Source organism: Natator depressus, chromosome 25 (genome assembly GCF_965152275.1).
Source record: "Natator depressus isolate rNatDep1 chromosome 25, rNatDep2.hap1, whole genome shotgun sequence".
In the NCBI taxonomy this organism is placed as follows: Eukaryota; Metazoa; Chordata; order Testudines; family Cheloniidae; genus Natator; species Natator depressus.
Window position 1 is genome coordinate 15,989,761 of NC_134258.1, and position 17,875 is coordinate 16,007,635.

General features: G+C 40.5%; 1 protein-coding gene across 7 annotated transcripts in view; it reads right to left on the minus strand.

The window, feature by feature from the left end:
- MYO9B (myosin IXB) overlaps positions 1–17,875 on the minus strand; it is a 74,611-nt gene that overhangs the window by 13,205 nt on the left and 43,531 nt on the right. For 3 of the 7 annotated variants that reach the window (XM_074939828.1, XM_074939826.1, XM_074939830.1), the window contains exons 14-28: positions 17,346–17,421; positions 13,951–14,064; positions 12,678–12,717; positions 11,894–12,016; positions 10,737–10,817; positions 8,719–8,829; positions 7,775–7,897; positions 6,871–7,020; positions 6,615–6,781; positions 5,157–6,119; positions 4,365–4,431; positions 3,783–3,913; positions 3,021–3,178; positions 1,454–1,644; positions 407–505 (exon numbers count right to left, since the gene is read on the minus strand). In XM_074939828.1, coding sequence (XP_074795929.1) covers positions 407–505; positions 1,454–1,644; positions 3,021–3,178; positions 3,783–3,913; positions 4,365–4,431; positions 5,157–6,119; positions 6,615–6,781; positions 6,871–7,020; positions 7,775–7,897; positions 8,719–8,829; positions 10,737–10,817; positions 11,894–12,016; positions 12,678–12,717; positions 13,951–14,064; positions 17,346–17,421 — 2,594 coding nt within the window. Of the gene's footprint in view, positions 1–406; positions 506–1,453; positions 1,645–3,020; positions 3,179–3,782; positions 3,914–4,364; positions 4,432–5,156; positions 6,120–6,614; positions 6,782–6,870; positions 7,021–7,774; positions 7,898–8,718; positions 8,830–10,736; positions 10,818–11,893; positions 12,017–12,677; positions 12,718–13,950; positions 14,065–15,295; positions 15,386–17,345; positions 17,422–17,875 lie in introns of all 7 variants that reach the window. The other 4 variants (XM_074939825.1, XM_074939824.1, XM_074939829.1 and 1 more) reach the window with 3 other exon arrangements.

The window sequence follows — 17,875 nt, forward strand, 5'->3', positions numbered from 1 at the left end:
TTAGCCATTAATTTAATGTTGAAACACTGTTGGATAATTTTTAATGGTCCCCCATTGGGTAACTAATGCAGCAACATGGACGAGCTGATGACAATAAAGTCCTGCCATCTTTGCTGCAGCACTGTAACCAGTGGTCAGAGGTGATGAGAAAGGGAAAGAAAGAAATGCATCTATTTGTATGAGTAAGTTTGCAGGATCTGACATTTGTACCCTAATTTTATCATTAAAATAAAACAGTACTGAAATATTTAATCAGTGTTAGAAATTCCTACTTGGATGCTGAAAGACTAAGGATAATACAAACAAGTAAAGCTAGAGCATTCATTTTAAATGCTTAACTGCAGCTCTTTGCAAAATCCGTGTGATATTCACATCACTTTTAGGGCTAACAAGGTATATTACTTACAGGAACAGAGTACATTGTTTTGATATTTCCTCTAAACTTTTCCGTGGCTTCAAAAAATAAACATTCAGTAGCAGACTTCTGGGAGTTCAAGTCATTTATCTGAAAGGCAAGGGTATTTGTCACAATCATATTTAAGGAGAGAACATCCAGTCTGTACTACGTTTAAGCTAACCGTTTTGGATCAGACATGTCTGAAGCTTCTAATTATCCAAAATGGGATTTCCTGATGCATCTTGATAATACTAAGAGGTTCTGTCACACATGGAAAGATAATACTTGTCTATGCCTCCTTCTGCAATGACTGTGCTCTTCTTATCCATACATTCTTGTTAATATCACCTTGCTGCCTGCATACAAGTATGAAGGCGACTTGCCAAGGGAGGTAAACACCATATGCATTAGAAACACCTGGACTGAGAAAAAATCCAGCAGGATCTAGTTTGTGTCAAGTTATTAAATCACTTCCCTCCTCCCCTTAAATCATCACTGAAGCCGACGCCTGGGAGAATAATCTTTCGAATCCCACGCTGGTGAACTGGGCACCTCCAGGTTGTTAGGAGTGGCAACAACATTTGTTCAAAGCAATCTGACATTTCTACTCAGCACTTGCACTTTTGCACGAAATCACACTAGCAGCAATTTCATATTTACATTTTGAGAAAACCAAAAAGACACAGCACTTTATTCAGTGGCAATTCATGATGAGCAATAGTACTTTGAATGATATAGCTAAAGACCCAGTTCCATGGCCATGGAACTCCTGCTCATGGAATTCCTGGTCAAAGGACATCCCCACATACAGCAGCTACAGAACAGGGCTGAAAGAAATGTCCCAAGTCCGTTCATATAACAGTTCTAAGCAGACCTTCCTTGGACATCTGGGCATAAAGACATCTTAAAAGGTGAGAAAATATACAACGTAAAATATAAATCATGAAAAGTTTCCACTCCAATTTATATTAGCTGACAAGAAGTAAAAATGGAGTGAGAAGAACCATAATCAGATAACTGGTCCTACAACACTGATCTGCATTCCATTTATCTCACCTTGTTTAGAAGGAACTCATCAAGGTATTTCAGCTCATTGGCATTTGTGATCTCACGGAACACAGAAGGTGGCCACTTCTCAGATACTGCTGAAACCTTGCTGATTTTAATATTACGGTTCCTTTTCCCTTTGCTAGTTTCTTTCACAGGTCGCTCTCCTGCCTGGGGGCGACGTGGGTGTCCAGAAGGAGCTGGGGAAAAGAATCAGTATATACTCTAGACAGAAGATAGAATTCTGTAGCTTTACTTCGCTCAGCTCCCTTGCACTGCACAATGGAAAGCATGGCACCAACAATATGGGAAGGGTCACGATTGTATTTTACAATCATCACAGTTGCTTTTAAACAATTCATTTCATAGTGATGTCCAGTTGACACAAGGCCAAGTCAAATCCATATCACCAGAAATATTTAAAGTAAACAAAAGAAATCTACAATTATCTTATTCTCTGCACAAACTTTTAGGATAATGCAGTTTCTGGAGAAGTTTCTTCGGATTCCAAGACAAGACTTGGACAAGACTCCAGCCTTGCAGTTTTCCCTTTGCGATCAAGTCTGGGCATTTATACTGTTAAAACTACAAAGAAACCACGGTTAAACACAAGGAAGCCAGAAATTCAGAACACTATTCTGAACATGTCCAATTGGATCTAGCTGGAGTGGATATGTCTGCATGGAATATATTAATGCAATATCCACCAAGAGTGAGTTTTAGATGCATACAGCTTCAGATTTTAAAATGTATAAATTTAATTCACCTTTCTAAACAAAAACTCTTGCACTTAAGACATGCCAACCACATTTAAGAATTACTGTTTCCATATCTATAATTTTGGTGACAAAGTCTGGCCAAATATAGCATTAAGACTAAGGCCTTGTCTACACTATAGGGGAAAGTCTGTCTAAGCTATGCAATTTGAGTTACGTGAATAGCATAACTCAAGTAGATGTAGCTTAGGCCTACTTACCGCAGGGTCCACACTGTGCTGTGTCGGTGGGAAATGCTCTCCCATCGACTCCCCTTACTCTTCTCGTTCCGGTGGAGTACAGGAGTCAACAGGAGAGCGATCTGCAGTCGATTTAGCGGGTCTTCACTAGACCCACTAAACCGATCGCCGCGCATCGATTCCCCGGTAAGTGTAGACAAGCCCTAAGACTACACAAGAGAAGAAGCCGCGAGGACAAACTAAGTCTGAAACTCTGCGTAGATTACTTCCCTTTTCCATGGGAACATACAGCTTATTTAGTAAAATTAGAAGGCTTATTGAGAAACATTGCCTCAGTGGGAAGCAGAACAGAATCTAAAGTTTTACTTTAGTCACATATGATTTGATTATTCTGAAAAATGAAGGTAACTTTGATCACAGAACATTTCTAACGCTTGCAGAATCTTAATTTCACTGAACACGAGGGTAAGCTGCCATCCATAGGCACCATTGGGAATTTGAAAAGGACAATTTTTGAGATGTTCACTGTGGCTCTAATGCTGTGAAGGTTCTGCAATCAACCCATTTTTTAATTTCTACTCCTTGCACATTCCTGGCTGAAACAGAGCAGAGGAAACTCACCTTCTGATAATTTTTGTGACTCCACTGCTTCTGACATCAGAATACACGATAGAAGAGGGAGATTCTCTCCTTCCTCCATTACATCAGGACTCTCCTTAATGTATTTCTTGTCTGGTTTCTTTCCCAGCAGCTTGCGCAGAGGAATTTTAAATGTGGATCTGAAAGTAAAAGCAGGTTGCATGTTTCTTTTATATGTTTGTAATGGAAGCTTGTTTTATACAGACACAGACAGGCTTTAAGAGAAAGGGTGTGCTTAACTGTACAATTAACAGCCATGATAGAGAGAAGTAAATCTTCAAAGCATAAGTTCTAAGCACTAGCAAGGTAAAGCCTGAGACAAGGGGAAGGGAAGGGAAGGAGGGTGTGTCTACCTGGATTATATTTACTATATATATTAATTCACAGCTTTCAAGAATGCAGAGAGAGGGCATAACACATTATCTGAAATGGTCAGTCAGTCAATAAATTAATTATAGATGTATATAATAGAGTATTTTCCCAAAAATCTATTGGTAGAACCAAAGCTCCAGGGATAATGGGTGCACAAAAAAATGCAATACATGTCTATCATTGGTACTAACACATTTTTGCTGATTGGCTGAGAAAAATATTTCTTGTTTTTCCCTACCTTGTCCCACAGCACTATAATCATACACAGAGACATGTGCAATACCTGGGCATAACAGGGCATGCTATAGAAAGGGCATGTTCTTTGGTTCGTTTGGTTGAAGTCAATCCCATAGACACACACAGAACACGTACTTGGCATCCATCGGCTGGTTAGGTGGCTGAACTGAGACAGCTGAATCCAAGGGCGATAACTGTTCATTGGACTTCCTTTGCACAGTCTGTTTCTTGTTGCTCTTCTCCTCCACCATTGTTTCCAGAGATGGCTACAGAATATTAAAGAAATAGAACGATCTTTAACACGGCTGTTACTCTGAAACCTTTAAAATCCAGTCCATGAAGGAAGTGCTAATTCACGTATTTAAGTTTTATCTTTTAAGAAATCTACCAAGTTTTGTTTTTGTACAACAATCGAAAGAATCCACTTCACTCAGTTTGTAAATTCCCTCATGTGGCAAGATAATGCCCTATTATATATAATGCCTCATCTGGGACTCCATTTGTGAAAGCATATAAAATTCAATGGACAAATTGCTGTGTAATAGCTGGCACATTAAACTTTTCATATTACATGGAAATTAAGCCAAAGGTTGACTTAAAAGGAACTTGCATTTACAGTACACACTGCATTTCAAATATACACAAGGTCCTATGCGTCACACTCCTAATAAGGCAAGTAAGGAAAATAGAAAATACACTTCTGAAGAGTGTGAATACCTGAATCCTGGTGACAGACTGAGCAAGGTTAGCAATATCATCCAGCGAAGAAATAGTCCCCTTCTTTCTATAAGATTAGAAGAGTATTACTCTGCATCAAAAAACCAGATTTTATATTTTAAGAATCAAAAGTTCATATTGTCAGATAGTTCAGGACAAAATCTTACTTCCCATAAAAGAGTTATAACCTACTGAGAAGTATCCTTCAGATTTAAGCATTTTAAAAAAATCCCACCTGTTGATTTTAACCTGTGTAGGAGAATCTTAATTGACACGCATTATTGTAATCCACCACTCTTCCAATATATTTGCATTTAAAAGTCAAAGATTCTTTACTTAAAATTTTGTCTACCATAAGCATGGAGCCAGTGCTGGGGATCTGAAGAGACTGGCCATTTTGGAGCAACATTTTATCCAGTGATGTAGGAAAGAAAGTTCTTTGAGAGATGCAGACAATCAGCAAGTACTAATGTACTAGCTAAGGCCTCAGTCCTCAAACTGGATCCACAAGCAGCACTGAATCCTTTGGAAAACCCCATTAGCTTCAAGGAAGCTCAGCAAGAGTACAAGGTTTGATCCACATGGATCTAACTGCAGGATTAGGGCCTCAGAACCCAGGAATTTTAAAGCACAGACAGTTTCTTTACCCCACACTGGGGCCAGGTGAACAGGCTGCCACAATACTTCCTCCCCTCCCCGCCTTTATTTTAAATATTTTTGATAATGGATTTCTCTAAAGCCGGCTGCTACTGACCACAGAATCGTCAAAGCCATTGGGAAAGCTGTTCTTACACTAGTAGGGTCTGAGGGGATTGGCCAGTTCGGTTTCTTTCATCCAAAGACTGGCTGAGCACATCATTCTGACCAGCCTCTGACTGCCTCTTTCCTTTCCATTTCTCCCGCTTGTCCCTCAGTTCTCCCTGGTCATGCAGATACCTCTGAATCTGGAAAGAGGGGGGGCTGTCCAGATCTTTGTCCACCTTCGAGATTCGGTGTTTGTTTTTATTTCCATAATTCTCATCTGCAGTTTGAAAGCTTCTGGTGGGAGCAAGGTTCTTTTTAACGTTCAGTGAGAGATCCGACGGCCTTTCAGGACAGGTGAAGCTTTGGCTGCCTTTTACTTGATTCTTTTGGTTCTCTTGAATTTTCACTTTATCAATATCCTTATCATCTAGTATTTCCTGTTTTGATTCATTGGATTGCTTGGGAAAGGAGACCTCACTGTCCAGTATTTCACCTGGGACCTGTGTGTCTGAAAGGGTTTTGTTTTCTTCCACTGGGATTCTCTCTTCCTCTGTACCTCTTGGAAGGACTGTGTCTTCTGCCGTGAATTTGTTTGGCTCTTGGACAGTTTCTGGAGTCTCCTTTTCAGAGGTTTTTTCTTCATGACATACTAAAGACTGCTCCTCTAAGGGGAACAGGACGTGCTTATTCTGTAATTTATTATGTTCCAGACCCCTTTGCCGGCGAGATTCCCGTTTCTCCCGACTGCTTGTGAGCTTCTCATGGACATCTGTTATGCTCTTCTGAGAAGGAATGGCCTTTTCAGTAGCTTGGCTCAGTTTTTCATCTCGATCATTCTGAGCTCCATCTACTCCTGCTGCCATCTGTTCAACACCTTGATCCGGCTGCATTTCAGGTTTTACAGCCAACTGCTCCAATGCCAGTTCATTACCATCTTCTGGGCTTACACTAGCCTCTCCCTCTTGAGCTTGTTGCATTTCCTGTTGCTTTTCTACAATCATTTGTTGAAATCTAGGTTAAAACACATTAAAGACAGGATGTAAAGGCTTAACCCAGAAGTGGGCAAGAAGCATGGCTGTGGGTTAAATATGGCTCACAGAGTACAACCAGTGGGTATCTTCAATTTTGAAGTCTCAGCATGGCTGCTTGGAGCTTTGTAGTCTCTGCAAGCTTCAGCTCTATAGTATGATTAGGACATCTACAATCTGCTCCATTCTGGTGCAACCCTTGCACTCTGGGCAAGCTGCCATTGTAGCCTGCTTGGGCACTCTGGCTTAACCCGAAAACTCAGTGCCTGGGCTGTCACTTCCCAGTTTAAATCTGGCCACATGCAGCTTTTACTCTTCTTTCTTAAGGGACGATGATCAGATTGGCTCTACCAATACCTGGTGACAATGCACCATAATGAAGAATTCATTCCTGAAACCATAGCAAGCTAGCTCTGAAACAGCCTGAGCGGTATCTGAATTTAGGCCTGGCTGAACCAGATCACTCCTTTTCCTTTACCTCTTGCGTTGTAGGTGTCCCCTGACAAGAGCCTGCAAAAGGGAGATTCTCTTCCTCTGCTGATGGTAGGATTCTCTCTCCCTATATCCTCGCCATACCGACTGAATGTAAATGGCAGCGTTAGTCCTCTCCAATGCCCTCCTAATACGGTATGAACGCCAACAAGTCTAGAAGCAAGATTTCATTGGTCAGAAGCAACCACAGAAATGTTTTTGGCAGAGATTTGCAGCTCACACTAAAATCAAGTTACACATACCTGCAGAGTAATGGTTGCCTGCCGCATTCTGAGAAAGTGTCTCCTTTCCAAAACCATCCGGAGCCAGCTCTGAAGGAGAACTATCTTCCTGATCACTTCTTTATGTAGTGTGTCCTGTAGCATCTGTCGTTCAGCCTCCTTCATAAACACCTAGTCAGTAAAAAAGGTCACATGAGCATTAATCAGTACCAGACTGCTCCATCTCTTAGAAGGATATATTCCAGGGATACTATACTTGGGTATGCATATACTTTGCTTTCAAGTTATAAGAGTATTGCATTTCGTTTTCCAAACAGCTATGGCTGCCTCCTGCCACATAACATCTGTTCATTATATCTGATACATTAATAAGTTTTTCCATCCCATTTCCTAGTTTTCTGGGTATTAAACATAAATGGAGGATAGATAGCCACAATTCTGTCCCACACAGGGCTGGGAATAGGGTTCATTTGTAAAGCCCAACATCATGAATTCTTCCTCCCAAAAATCTATTTTAAATTCTGTTTTACTAACTAAACCCTCATGTTCAGATTCCACCACACACTACTCTGAAGGCAGCACAAATCTCTTTCTAAATGGAAACACTGATCTTTGTGATAAAAGCCAGTGGTGCTCATGGTCCACAGAGCCAATGTCCTTGAAGTATAAAGGCTGTCGCTGCAGGGTACAGCCCTGCACCAAGTCCAGGATGCTGCCGTTAGCTGTCTTAATAAGGGATTGGAGGAGCTACAAGCAATTGAGATATCCTGGAGAAGACAGAGTCAAATTTTTAAAACAGTTCATTTTTCTGTGGATAGGAGAAGAAAGAAATTCAAATATATGTTGGGATTCCCCAGCAAAACGTGCAGACTCAGCACATTAGTGTTTCTTACAGGGGCTGAAGTGGAGGACACATTTTACAGACCTTGGTCTTTCCTATTTGGTAGTTGTTTTTGTCCAGTTTCAGTTTATTCAGATGAGCTGAGATCTCTTCCTTCGAGGCTTTGGCATTTTGGGGTAGTAACACTTGAAACTGGTCTTTGAAATCCTGAGTCGGTAACAAACAGAGACAGTGAGAAACCAGATTTCAGAGTAGCAGCCGTGTTAGTCTGTATTCGCAAAAGAAAAGGAGTACTTGTGGCACCTTAGAGACTAACAAATTTATTTGAGCATAAGCTTTCGTGAGCTATATACGAAAGCCTGTGCTCAAATAAAATTTGTTAGTCTCTAAGGTGCCACAAGTACTCCTTTTCTTTTGAGAGACCAGAGTTAGCAGACAGTTCAGGAGTCTGGAATTCTAACTAGCTCTAGCTTCCAAATCATTGCAGCCCAAATAACTTAGCTTAATTTCAGGAAGTACTAATATTACTAATATCAATATTCCAAAGTTGCACTAATACTTTTTAACCTGTAAAATGCTGGCTCCTTCCAGTTTCACATCCAAGTTAATGCTTAGTATATGGAGGTGTGTGTATATCTGCCATATCCAGAGGCTATAAGTATATTACTTTATAATGGGATAGGCCTATTGACATATACATAGCTGATACATTAAGATTCTCTACATGCAATAACTAGAACAGCACAGATAAACCTCAGAGCAGTTCAGATTGTGTCTTGTCAGCATACACAGGACCTGTCTAAGTTAATGACACATGCTTTTAGATAGCATTTCATTGAGGTTTCAGAGCTAGATTAAGCAGATACTTCCTAGCACAGAAATTGAAACTGAGTCCAAGTGGTCATAGCATCATATATTATAGAGACACACAGCTGAAGACACCTGTGCATCTCATAAGTGGTGTGTTTTTTTATAGAAGCAGATGCTTCCCAAATCATACTGGTTTGATCCCACTGCACCCCAAGTACCTGGAACGTATATTTGGCACTGTAACCAGATCTTCGGATTCGCACAGTCTCCAACATGCCAGTGTATCTCAACTGCTGCAACACTAATCCCTCATCAAAGAATAGCTCCCTCTGAAAGAGACACAGGGAAACAGAGACCTAAACACAGGACACAATTTACACCATCTCCTCTAAGACAAGATCTCTTACTGAGAATTTACACTGATTTTCTGTCAGTGACGCCTTTCTCCTACTCACCTAAAGCCAGCTACCCCAAAATATTTACATTTCTTCCCTTCAGATCCACACAGCTGGAGACAGTATTCTTATGGCAGGAGTCAAAAAATGGCACTGTTACATACAATCTTTAAAGTTCTTTTTAGCATGTGAGCAGTGTAGAATTCTTAAAGAAATGCTACAGTAGAACCTCAGAGTTATGAACACCTCAGGAAGGGATGTTGCTGGTAACTGAAATGTTGGTAACTCTGAACAAAACGTTATGGTTGTTCTTTTTAAAAGTTTGCAACTGAACGTTGACTTAATACTGCTTTGAAACTTTACTATGCAGATGAAAAATGCTGCTTTTAACCATCTTAATTAAAATGAAACAAGCATAGAAAGAAAAGGAGGACTTGTGGCACCTTAGAGACTAACAAATTTATTTGAGCATAAGCTTTCGTGAGCTACAGCTACAGCTCACTTCCACTGAATGCATCTGATGAAGTGAGCTGTAGCTCACGAAAGCTTATGCTTAAATAAATTTGTTAGTCTCTAAGGTGCCACAAGTCCTCCTTTTCTGTTTGCAAATACAGACTAACACGGCTGCTACTCTGAAACCTGTCATTAAGCATAGAAAGTTTCCTTACTTTGTCAATTCTTTTTTTTTAAAGCTTTCCCTTTATTTTTTTAGGAGTTTACATTTAATACAGAGTACTGAACTGTAATTCCTTTTTTTTGGGTCTGTGCTGCTGCCCCATTGTGTGCTTCCAGTTCCAAATGAGGTGTGTGGTTGACTGGTCAGTTTGTAACTCTGGTGTTCATATCTCAGAGGTTCTACTGCATACTGTTAATTTTGTGATGTAGGTTCTTTGAGGAAGCTTGGAAAAGTTTGCTCTCTGCCTTTATTTCTCTAACTAGAGTTCTTGGGACAGAACTGCTTCCTGGAAATTGGACATTGGTGTTTGGACTAAGATTCCAGAATAAGCATATTACCTACATGCAGTTTATGACCTCCTCTCTTTGAGGACTGGTGTCTACAGTGTAAATGAACAAGCTGCAATAAGAAAGTACCCAGACTCCACATTGGTTTCCCTTTGGAGGAGGAGAAATCAGCAACCAGCAAGACCCTAGCATCTGCTACCACTTGACAGAAGAGCAACAGCACTTTACATGGCATAGCAGAAAAAATAACCAGAGTAACCAAATAATATAAAGAATTGTGTTTGTTATTATTCATCTTTGCATTCTTCTTGGTGCTTCTGGTAGAACTAACAACGGAGCAACTAGCGCCAAATGGTCATTCCTGAGGTGCAGACATCTATCCACAAAGAACTGTACTGAGACCCACTAATTCATTCCACACATGCCACCAAACAGCTCTCTTATGGTAACTGCATCCTGTAACTACAAACCTGAGTAGAGCTAGAACTGGCTGCCAGTCCCTTGAACCTGCCAGAACCATAATCCCCAAGGCTTGCTGTGATGACACAAGTTTTATAAGAGGGCTGCTGTGGCTATTTTGACAAAAGCCATTTGAGGAGGACATCAGTCATTGAATCCCTCCCCACAACACACAGGAGTCTCTTGCTTTCATTACATTCTTTTCAAAAACTGAAGAAAGGGCTAAGAATTATTTCATGCACCACTATATTTTTAATCAGGTATCAGAGAAAACACAATTTGCCTTTACACATGCTAGTTGCAGGCTGCCTTAAAGCAAAGTCAAATCTAAAATGTTGACAATGGTACATTGATGGGGATGCCCTTTCTGTACATCCACTAATCAGACCAACTTAGCTCTGGGAGGCAGAATGACCTACCTTCTCAGCATTGGAGCGGATGCAGCGGATGAAAAATGGCTCCGCTTTCCCCAGGGTCTCCAGTAATTTATTGAGGGAGTTCTGGAATGAGATATTCAATACACTCATTCTTCAAATATCACTATTTTGAGTTGCCTTTAGCAATAGCTTTGAATGTTCTTCAGTCATGTTGTTCAAATGGACAAAAACACCCTACACACAGTGTGCCCTCACTCTCCATCAACGCACAAAGGGGTGCACACCCTGATCATACCTGGCACTGCCCACGGGGCTGCCCAGAGATTGGTGTTCGTAGGATAAAGCCAGATCTAGGAACTTCACACCACCTGGTGCGATGCTGTCAAATGTGGTCACTCTGGTTGGCACAACGGTCCTTAGTACACTGTGTGTGTTTGATGATTGATGATGATGATGATATTTTGGCAATAGCAGACCTTTCTCCTCTGAGTACAAGGCCTCTCTATTCTTATGGCTAATCAACCAACAATTGATCTGACAGGGGGCCTTAGGTGCCACCATTTCATCTCTTTTGTGTTAGTTTTTTCCTTTCTCTGCCAGAAACATCAAGACACCTTCACCTCTAATCCTTGGAGATACTCCAAACAATGGCAACAACTAATTGTGTAGCTTATGACTGACCTAGCGCAGCCTACCCCATAGGTGCTGACTGCCAGAAGGTCCTATTTTTTGGTGACACAGGGCAGACCGCAAGTGTCAGAAGATTGCATAAGAGCTAGGAGAATGAGCTGATCATCTATATCAGGGGTTCTCAAGCTTTTGTACTGGTGACCCCTTTCACACAGCAAGCCTCTGAGTGCGACCCCCCCCCCCAATACGTTAAACACACTTTTTAATATATTTAACACCATTATAAATGCTGGAGGCAAAGCAGGGTTTGGGGTGGAGGCTGACAGCTCGTGACCCCCCATGTAATAACCTCGTGACCCCCTGAGGGGTCACTAACTCCCAGTTTGAGAACCCCTGATCTATATAGAGAATGTGCAAACAGGTTTAGGAAATAAACCAGAAGTCAGATCTGTTCAGGGACAGGTCCTCAGTGGTATGCACTCACTGCATACTCCATGGCATAGCAGTGGTTTCTGATTCTCTATGAAGGCTGAAATATCAATCTCTCTCCAGTTCAGACACTCATTTACCTGAAACTGTGCACTTATGCTAGGTGGTTTCTTCTTTTTGTGTAAGTGTAAGAGGGATTTTGTAGTCCGATCATGCAGAGTCATGCTCACTATAAGCTTCAAAGACTTGGAGTCCAGCAAGTTCTAGAACAAAGAGATTTGCCGTTTTCACTCAGTCAGTATACATCTATATAAACTGTGATCACACTTGTAATATGGAAAATGGTTGAAGCCCTCAGTGAGTCTCATGATTTTTATTTTAAACCTAAATCATTCTCTTCCAAATACCGAAACCATTTCTTCCTCAAGGACAGGAAAACACACAGCCTCCCCCAAATACTTCTGCCCCTTGTGGGCTAGTCAGTGGCTCTGCACACGTGCCATCTCCTCCCGTATCCTAATGCAGGTAGGTTCATCCACAACTAGTCTCCACTGCCTGGATGAGTCACAGATGACCTGTGAACTCTGCCTGAGCTCCAGAATTCGGTAGGTTTACCTCAGATGTAGTATCTAGAAAAGAGTGTTCCTGGCTTCTAGGAACACTGAAATGTGCTTTCTCCACATATTTAGCTATTCCATAAGCCTTCCAGTTACATGCACATCACTTTACAGAAAAAGGATTCAAGAAATATTTCCGTAACTCTTCAGATAAAAGAACAAACTGTACCTATACAGCAAACTCATCTTTTGGATGTGAAAGGGAGATGAACACTTTTCTGTATTCTCAAACAGTTTTCCTGACGCATGATGCATATTCATTATTTGCAAAACCCAAGACATCGTAAAATGTGCTGAATAAATTTACCTTGGGAATGATCTGCTTTTGTTTGGTACCTCTACTCTTCCTGTTAAAATATTAAAGATTGTTTAAGAAACAATACATAATATGATTTTTGTTAGTTCAGCGTGTTAGCCATGCCTTGCAAATTAGACCATGCTAAGATGCAGAGCAGAAGAGAATGAGTGCAACAGCTTCAGGAGGTGTTCATGCATACATAGGAGTTCCTTATAACTGATTAATGCAGGGACTGCAAGCGACTTTGCAAGGAGACTGTTTTGCCAATTTCCAATACCTGCAGTACTAGCAAAAAGGAAATGTTTTGTCTACAAATAAAATTCACAGCTGTTAGAGAAATGTTAATTGCTGCATATGCTGTATTTGCTTTAAAAAATAAAACAAAAACAAAACACATGCTATTAGTCTATACAACCAACTGTACAGTCTTTGGAAGTCTCCTTATCACACTTATGCACTGCCAAAAGGCTATCGCTGGTGGTCCCAGCATCACTTTGTGAGAGCAGGGAGCTGTTCACAGCTGAACAGCACATGCCAGTTAGGAATTCTGAGGCCTCACTAATGGGATCATCTCCAGGACTTCCTAGGCTAGGGCACAAAGGTACCAAATGGAATGAGGCAGTGAACTGGAAAACGAATCCCTCGGGAATGGGGCTGCATTTCGCTCCCTGCTAATTCCTGCAGTGTTAACCCTTTGGTGTAAGGTGTGTCCCAGATCAGTGTCAGGCAATTAATATCCCATTATTATGCAACCTATTATAGATTCATTTTCATACATATATACACCTGACACTTAAAGACACTGGATCTAGGAATGTATGTATTGTTAGCCTATGTCCTGCACTTTGGGAAACGATTCACTTCCTTATCTTCACAGATGCTGGAACTAGGGGGGCTGCTGCACCCCATGGCTTAAAGTGATTTCCATCATATACAGGGTTTACAGTTTGGTTCAATGGCGCTCAGCACCCTCACTATAAAAATTGTACTTATGTTGTGAAACTTGATTTTCTATAAAATTTGGTGTTTGGAGGCCAGTTGGTATCAAAAGCAGAATGTAGCATTAGCTCGTGCAAAGGAAGCAATGTAACATTCTCTGCAGCCACTACAGGTAGTGCACTTTTACAGAGGAAATATTTTGCTCAAAATTTCTGTTTTGTTTAAATTAATCTTAAGAACGGCTTGCTCTACTGTCACAAAAATAACCATTTTGTTCTGGACTGTAATAACTGCTTCATTATTGTTACACTTGCAAAGCAATGCCCAGAGCACCAAAACTCACAGGAAATGGAAGTGAGGTTGCTGAAGTCGACTGAGTGACCGAAGCAGCCTACAGGGATCTTCACCCTGCCAGGGAAGTCCTTTTATGCTCTTGATGATTTGGTCATGCAAGTCTCTAAACGATCCACAGCCAGACAAAGACAGCCATGAGGGAGAAAACAAGGAGATAAAAAGGAAGTCCCATCACCCAGTATGTTCTAAACAGCAGGTCCATCCAAGGCTACTTTTCCCTAAACATGAACATTTCTGGAAGAGAAAGTGCTGGCTTGACATATCAATTAGTGCCCCCATGTTTTAAATATCAGGGTCAAGCGTCAAGTTATTTTCTAGGCCTAGTGTCCATTTGACGCACACTTTTGGGTCATCAATTCTGAATGCACTGAGGATCACAGCTTTTCACCAATAGAAGTCAACACAGTCAGCAAGTCCTTAATGCGATGTCCAAGGAAAACTCTGCAAACAAATAGCTCGGAGCAAAGGAGCAAAATGACCCAAAAGTGGGAATTGCTCCCTTGTAGAGAAATACAATTTTCAATAGCTTAACATGTGCAAAGAAGCTATTTTGTGTGCTATTTGAATGGTCTTTAGAGACAATATTTGAGACTTTTTTGCACTTAATCTAGCAATAAATATAAATATTTCTTTGAATAGCTTCAATATGTCTGAATGTTACAGTATGTCTGCTTAGCACAATCTCACGAAGAAGTAGACCAGAAGGCTAGATGTTGCAGGATTACTTGAAACTGCATCAAAGTGAAGTTTTACTTCTCCCATTTCCAGTTCAAGTTATTTTTTTAAATTCATGTTTAGCTTTTAAAAGTCAGCCTGGGATGGTCTCTAATTAGTGGTTCAATCAATCAGTTTAACCATGCACCATGCTTGGGAGTGTCACATCTTGGCAAAAAACTTACCTTCTTTACTTTCCAGAGAGGCACAAACCAAAAATATAACAGAAGTGTAAGAAGTCACTTCTGACCATAAAATGCCATCGCCATTCTAAGCTGCTCAGTGAAGCAGCACCAACCATTTTTTAAAAAGGTATTCATTCATTGTCTCTAGTTCCTTTGGCAGTTCTTTTTAAGAAAGCTGTTAATTTTTTTTTCATTAAAATATCTAAAGGAAATGAGTGACACTAAGGCTGATAAGTTTTATTGGCCTACTAAGAGTTCAGTGTGGACTTCACTTGCGCTTGGCTGAAAGTGTCCAATTTGCTATGAACCAGTTATTTTATGATGTGTAACACTCTCTGAGGCTTGAATTCTGCCCTGACCATGCTCAGAAGATGCATCTGCCCAGGAATGTGCCTCCCTGGTCTCCAACTACAAAGTCTTCTCACTTCTACTTACTTCTTGCTTTCATAAAAAGCAATGATGTCTTCAAAAGCATTTATATCGAAATCCTCAGAGCAATCAAATGAGAAATCAAGCAATGAGCAGCTGCAAAAGGAACACGTATAGAACCTAAATATTGTATGAAAAGATAAATATGCAGAGACAGAGGAATGATCAGAACTAGCTCTGTAAGGAATCTCCCTGCTCCCAACCACTTCACTGCATTTTCAGTGATTACTGCCATACTCCTAGAAATAAAGGCTACAAAAGTATGGGGACTTGTATGGATTCTTCAGTTTTCAGGGTCCAACAGCACGGGAAAGAATGTACAACATAGAAAGCAACATACAGTAATTACAGATGGAGAGTTTAGAAACTTAGTGGTAAGGCTAGGTTCAGAGTTTACATCAGTGATATTCGGTAGCACTGTTTCTTATTTAACAACCAGCTGGAGCATCTCCTTAAAAAGACTTTATAAACAATTCTTTCTTACACGCAGACAGATCTTTATTTTCCTTCCTTTCTTCAGAGCATTTCAAGTAAAACAGAACATATGCGTTTATCTGCTCCTTATTTCCATCTGAAAAAAGACTTTTCTGGTATCCCAGCCAGAGGCTGGGAAATTGGATTATATCTGGATTAATACTTCAAATTGGGAACAAGTAGGAAGAGTGGATATGTTCCAGAAAGCAAAATCTTAAAATTCCATAGCAGTAACAGAATGAGAGAAAGTTGACACAGAAGTGATATCTAGACAAGAGAGAGCATATAGACAGCTCCAGTTTTCTTCACAGTGTACTTTTGCATCACATCGGTATCCTATGCTGCCAAATCCCTGGGTCAAGGACTGTCTTATTTGGATATTTCTATAGTACCTAGTACAAGAGGACCCTAATCCTTAATTGAGGCCTCTAGGCACTACTGTAACACAAATAATTAGACTGCATGCTCAGAGGTGCAGGGACTGCATCTTCCACAGTGTCTGGAAAGTGGCTAGCAAATGGAGGGTGCTACTGTGTATAAGTAACAAAACTCATCTAGGTTCCCTGCCCAACACCTTGGATCTTGTTTACTGAATCCTTCACAACAAGGCAACGTTCCCTCTGTTCCTTTTCTCCATGCTGCTCTCTATGCATAAAGCTACAGTAGAACCTCAGCATTACGAACACATGGGGGAAATGGAGGTTGTTTGTAACTCTGAAATGTTTGTAACTCTGAACACAACGTTATGGTTGTTCTTTCAAAAGTTTACATCTGAACATTGACTTAACACAGCTTTGAAACTTTACTATGCAGAAGAAAAATTCTGATTTTAACAATCTTAATTTAAATGAAATTTAAATGAAACAAGCAAAGAAACAGTTTCTTTATCTTATGAAATCTTTTTTTCTAAACTTTCCCTTTATTTTTTCTGTTTTTAACGTTCTAGTTTACGTTTAACACAGTACTGTACTGGCGCTTTTTTTTGGCTTGTTTTTCCTGTCTCTTGCTGCTGTGTACATCCACTACCAAATGAAGTGTGTGGTTAACCGGTTGGTTTGTAACTCTGGTGTTCATAACTCTGAGGTTCTACCATAATTCCCAATGACAGCACAGCATCCTCCCCACTGTCCTCTTCCAAATCCCTCCTAACCCCACTTCTTCCACAGGCCCACACACATTCATTCAACATTATTCAGGCATCCTTGGCCTCCGAACATTTTAGAAGAGGGGTAATTAAAGATAGATATTCCAAGTGAACAGCTTATTCTGAGTCTCCCATCACAATTTATACAGCCTAAGCATACTAAGTAGAGAGCAATTATGCCTCATCTAGCGAATCTCCTATTTTTTGTACTACTTCCTATTAATAAAAACAACAACTGGAAGAACTCAACACAACTGCCAAGATACTAAAAAAATAAATGAGTTGTCAACCAAGCGTGTGGATAGCGGTGACAACATGGCCCGGCAGTGTAGGGCCCTTCCCCACAGGGCAAATTAACTCTTCCCTACTATCCTTAGGATACTGCCCATTGTTCTGTGTAAATGGCTCTAATTTAGAGGCCAAGCATATGTCTCTCACCGATAAACTTTTTCAACTGGTGTGTTTGCTCTCTGGAGTTCTCCCAGGGGAACCCGGGGTCCATGACGCACCACACCTGTTGTGGAAAGTAAAGGACAGTGCTCGTTAATTTTGACAAATTTATTCACACAATGGAACATACAGCATTTCAATCACAACTGCAGAAATATACCTGAGGGTCTAAAGTTTTGCTTCAACTACAGCTGGCAAACTCATCTATTCAAAAAACTCTTAAGACTGAGTATTAATATTAAAGGTGAAACAATCTAGTTTATAAAATTGGGATCTCAGTGGGGGCTTGGGAAGCCTGACGAAATGCCATTAAATAATCAGTGACAGGCAGACAATACCTGCTATGCATTAGAATTGCCTGCATCACAACTAGCTTTACAAAATATTTTATCATATTTCACATACTGTTTCTAAAGCATGCACTGGTGGCAACAGGCTTTCATGCTGGGTGTAGCCGTAACACAGGGCTTAAAGGCAGGAATTCCTGACTTCTGAACTCAGGTATAACAACATCTATG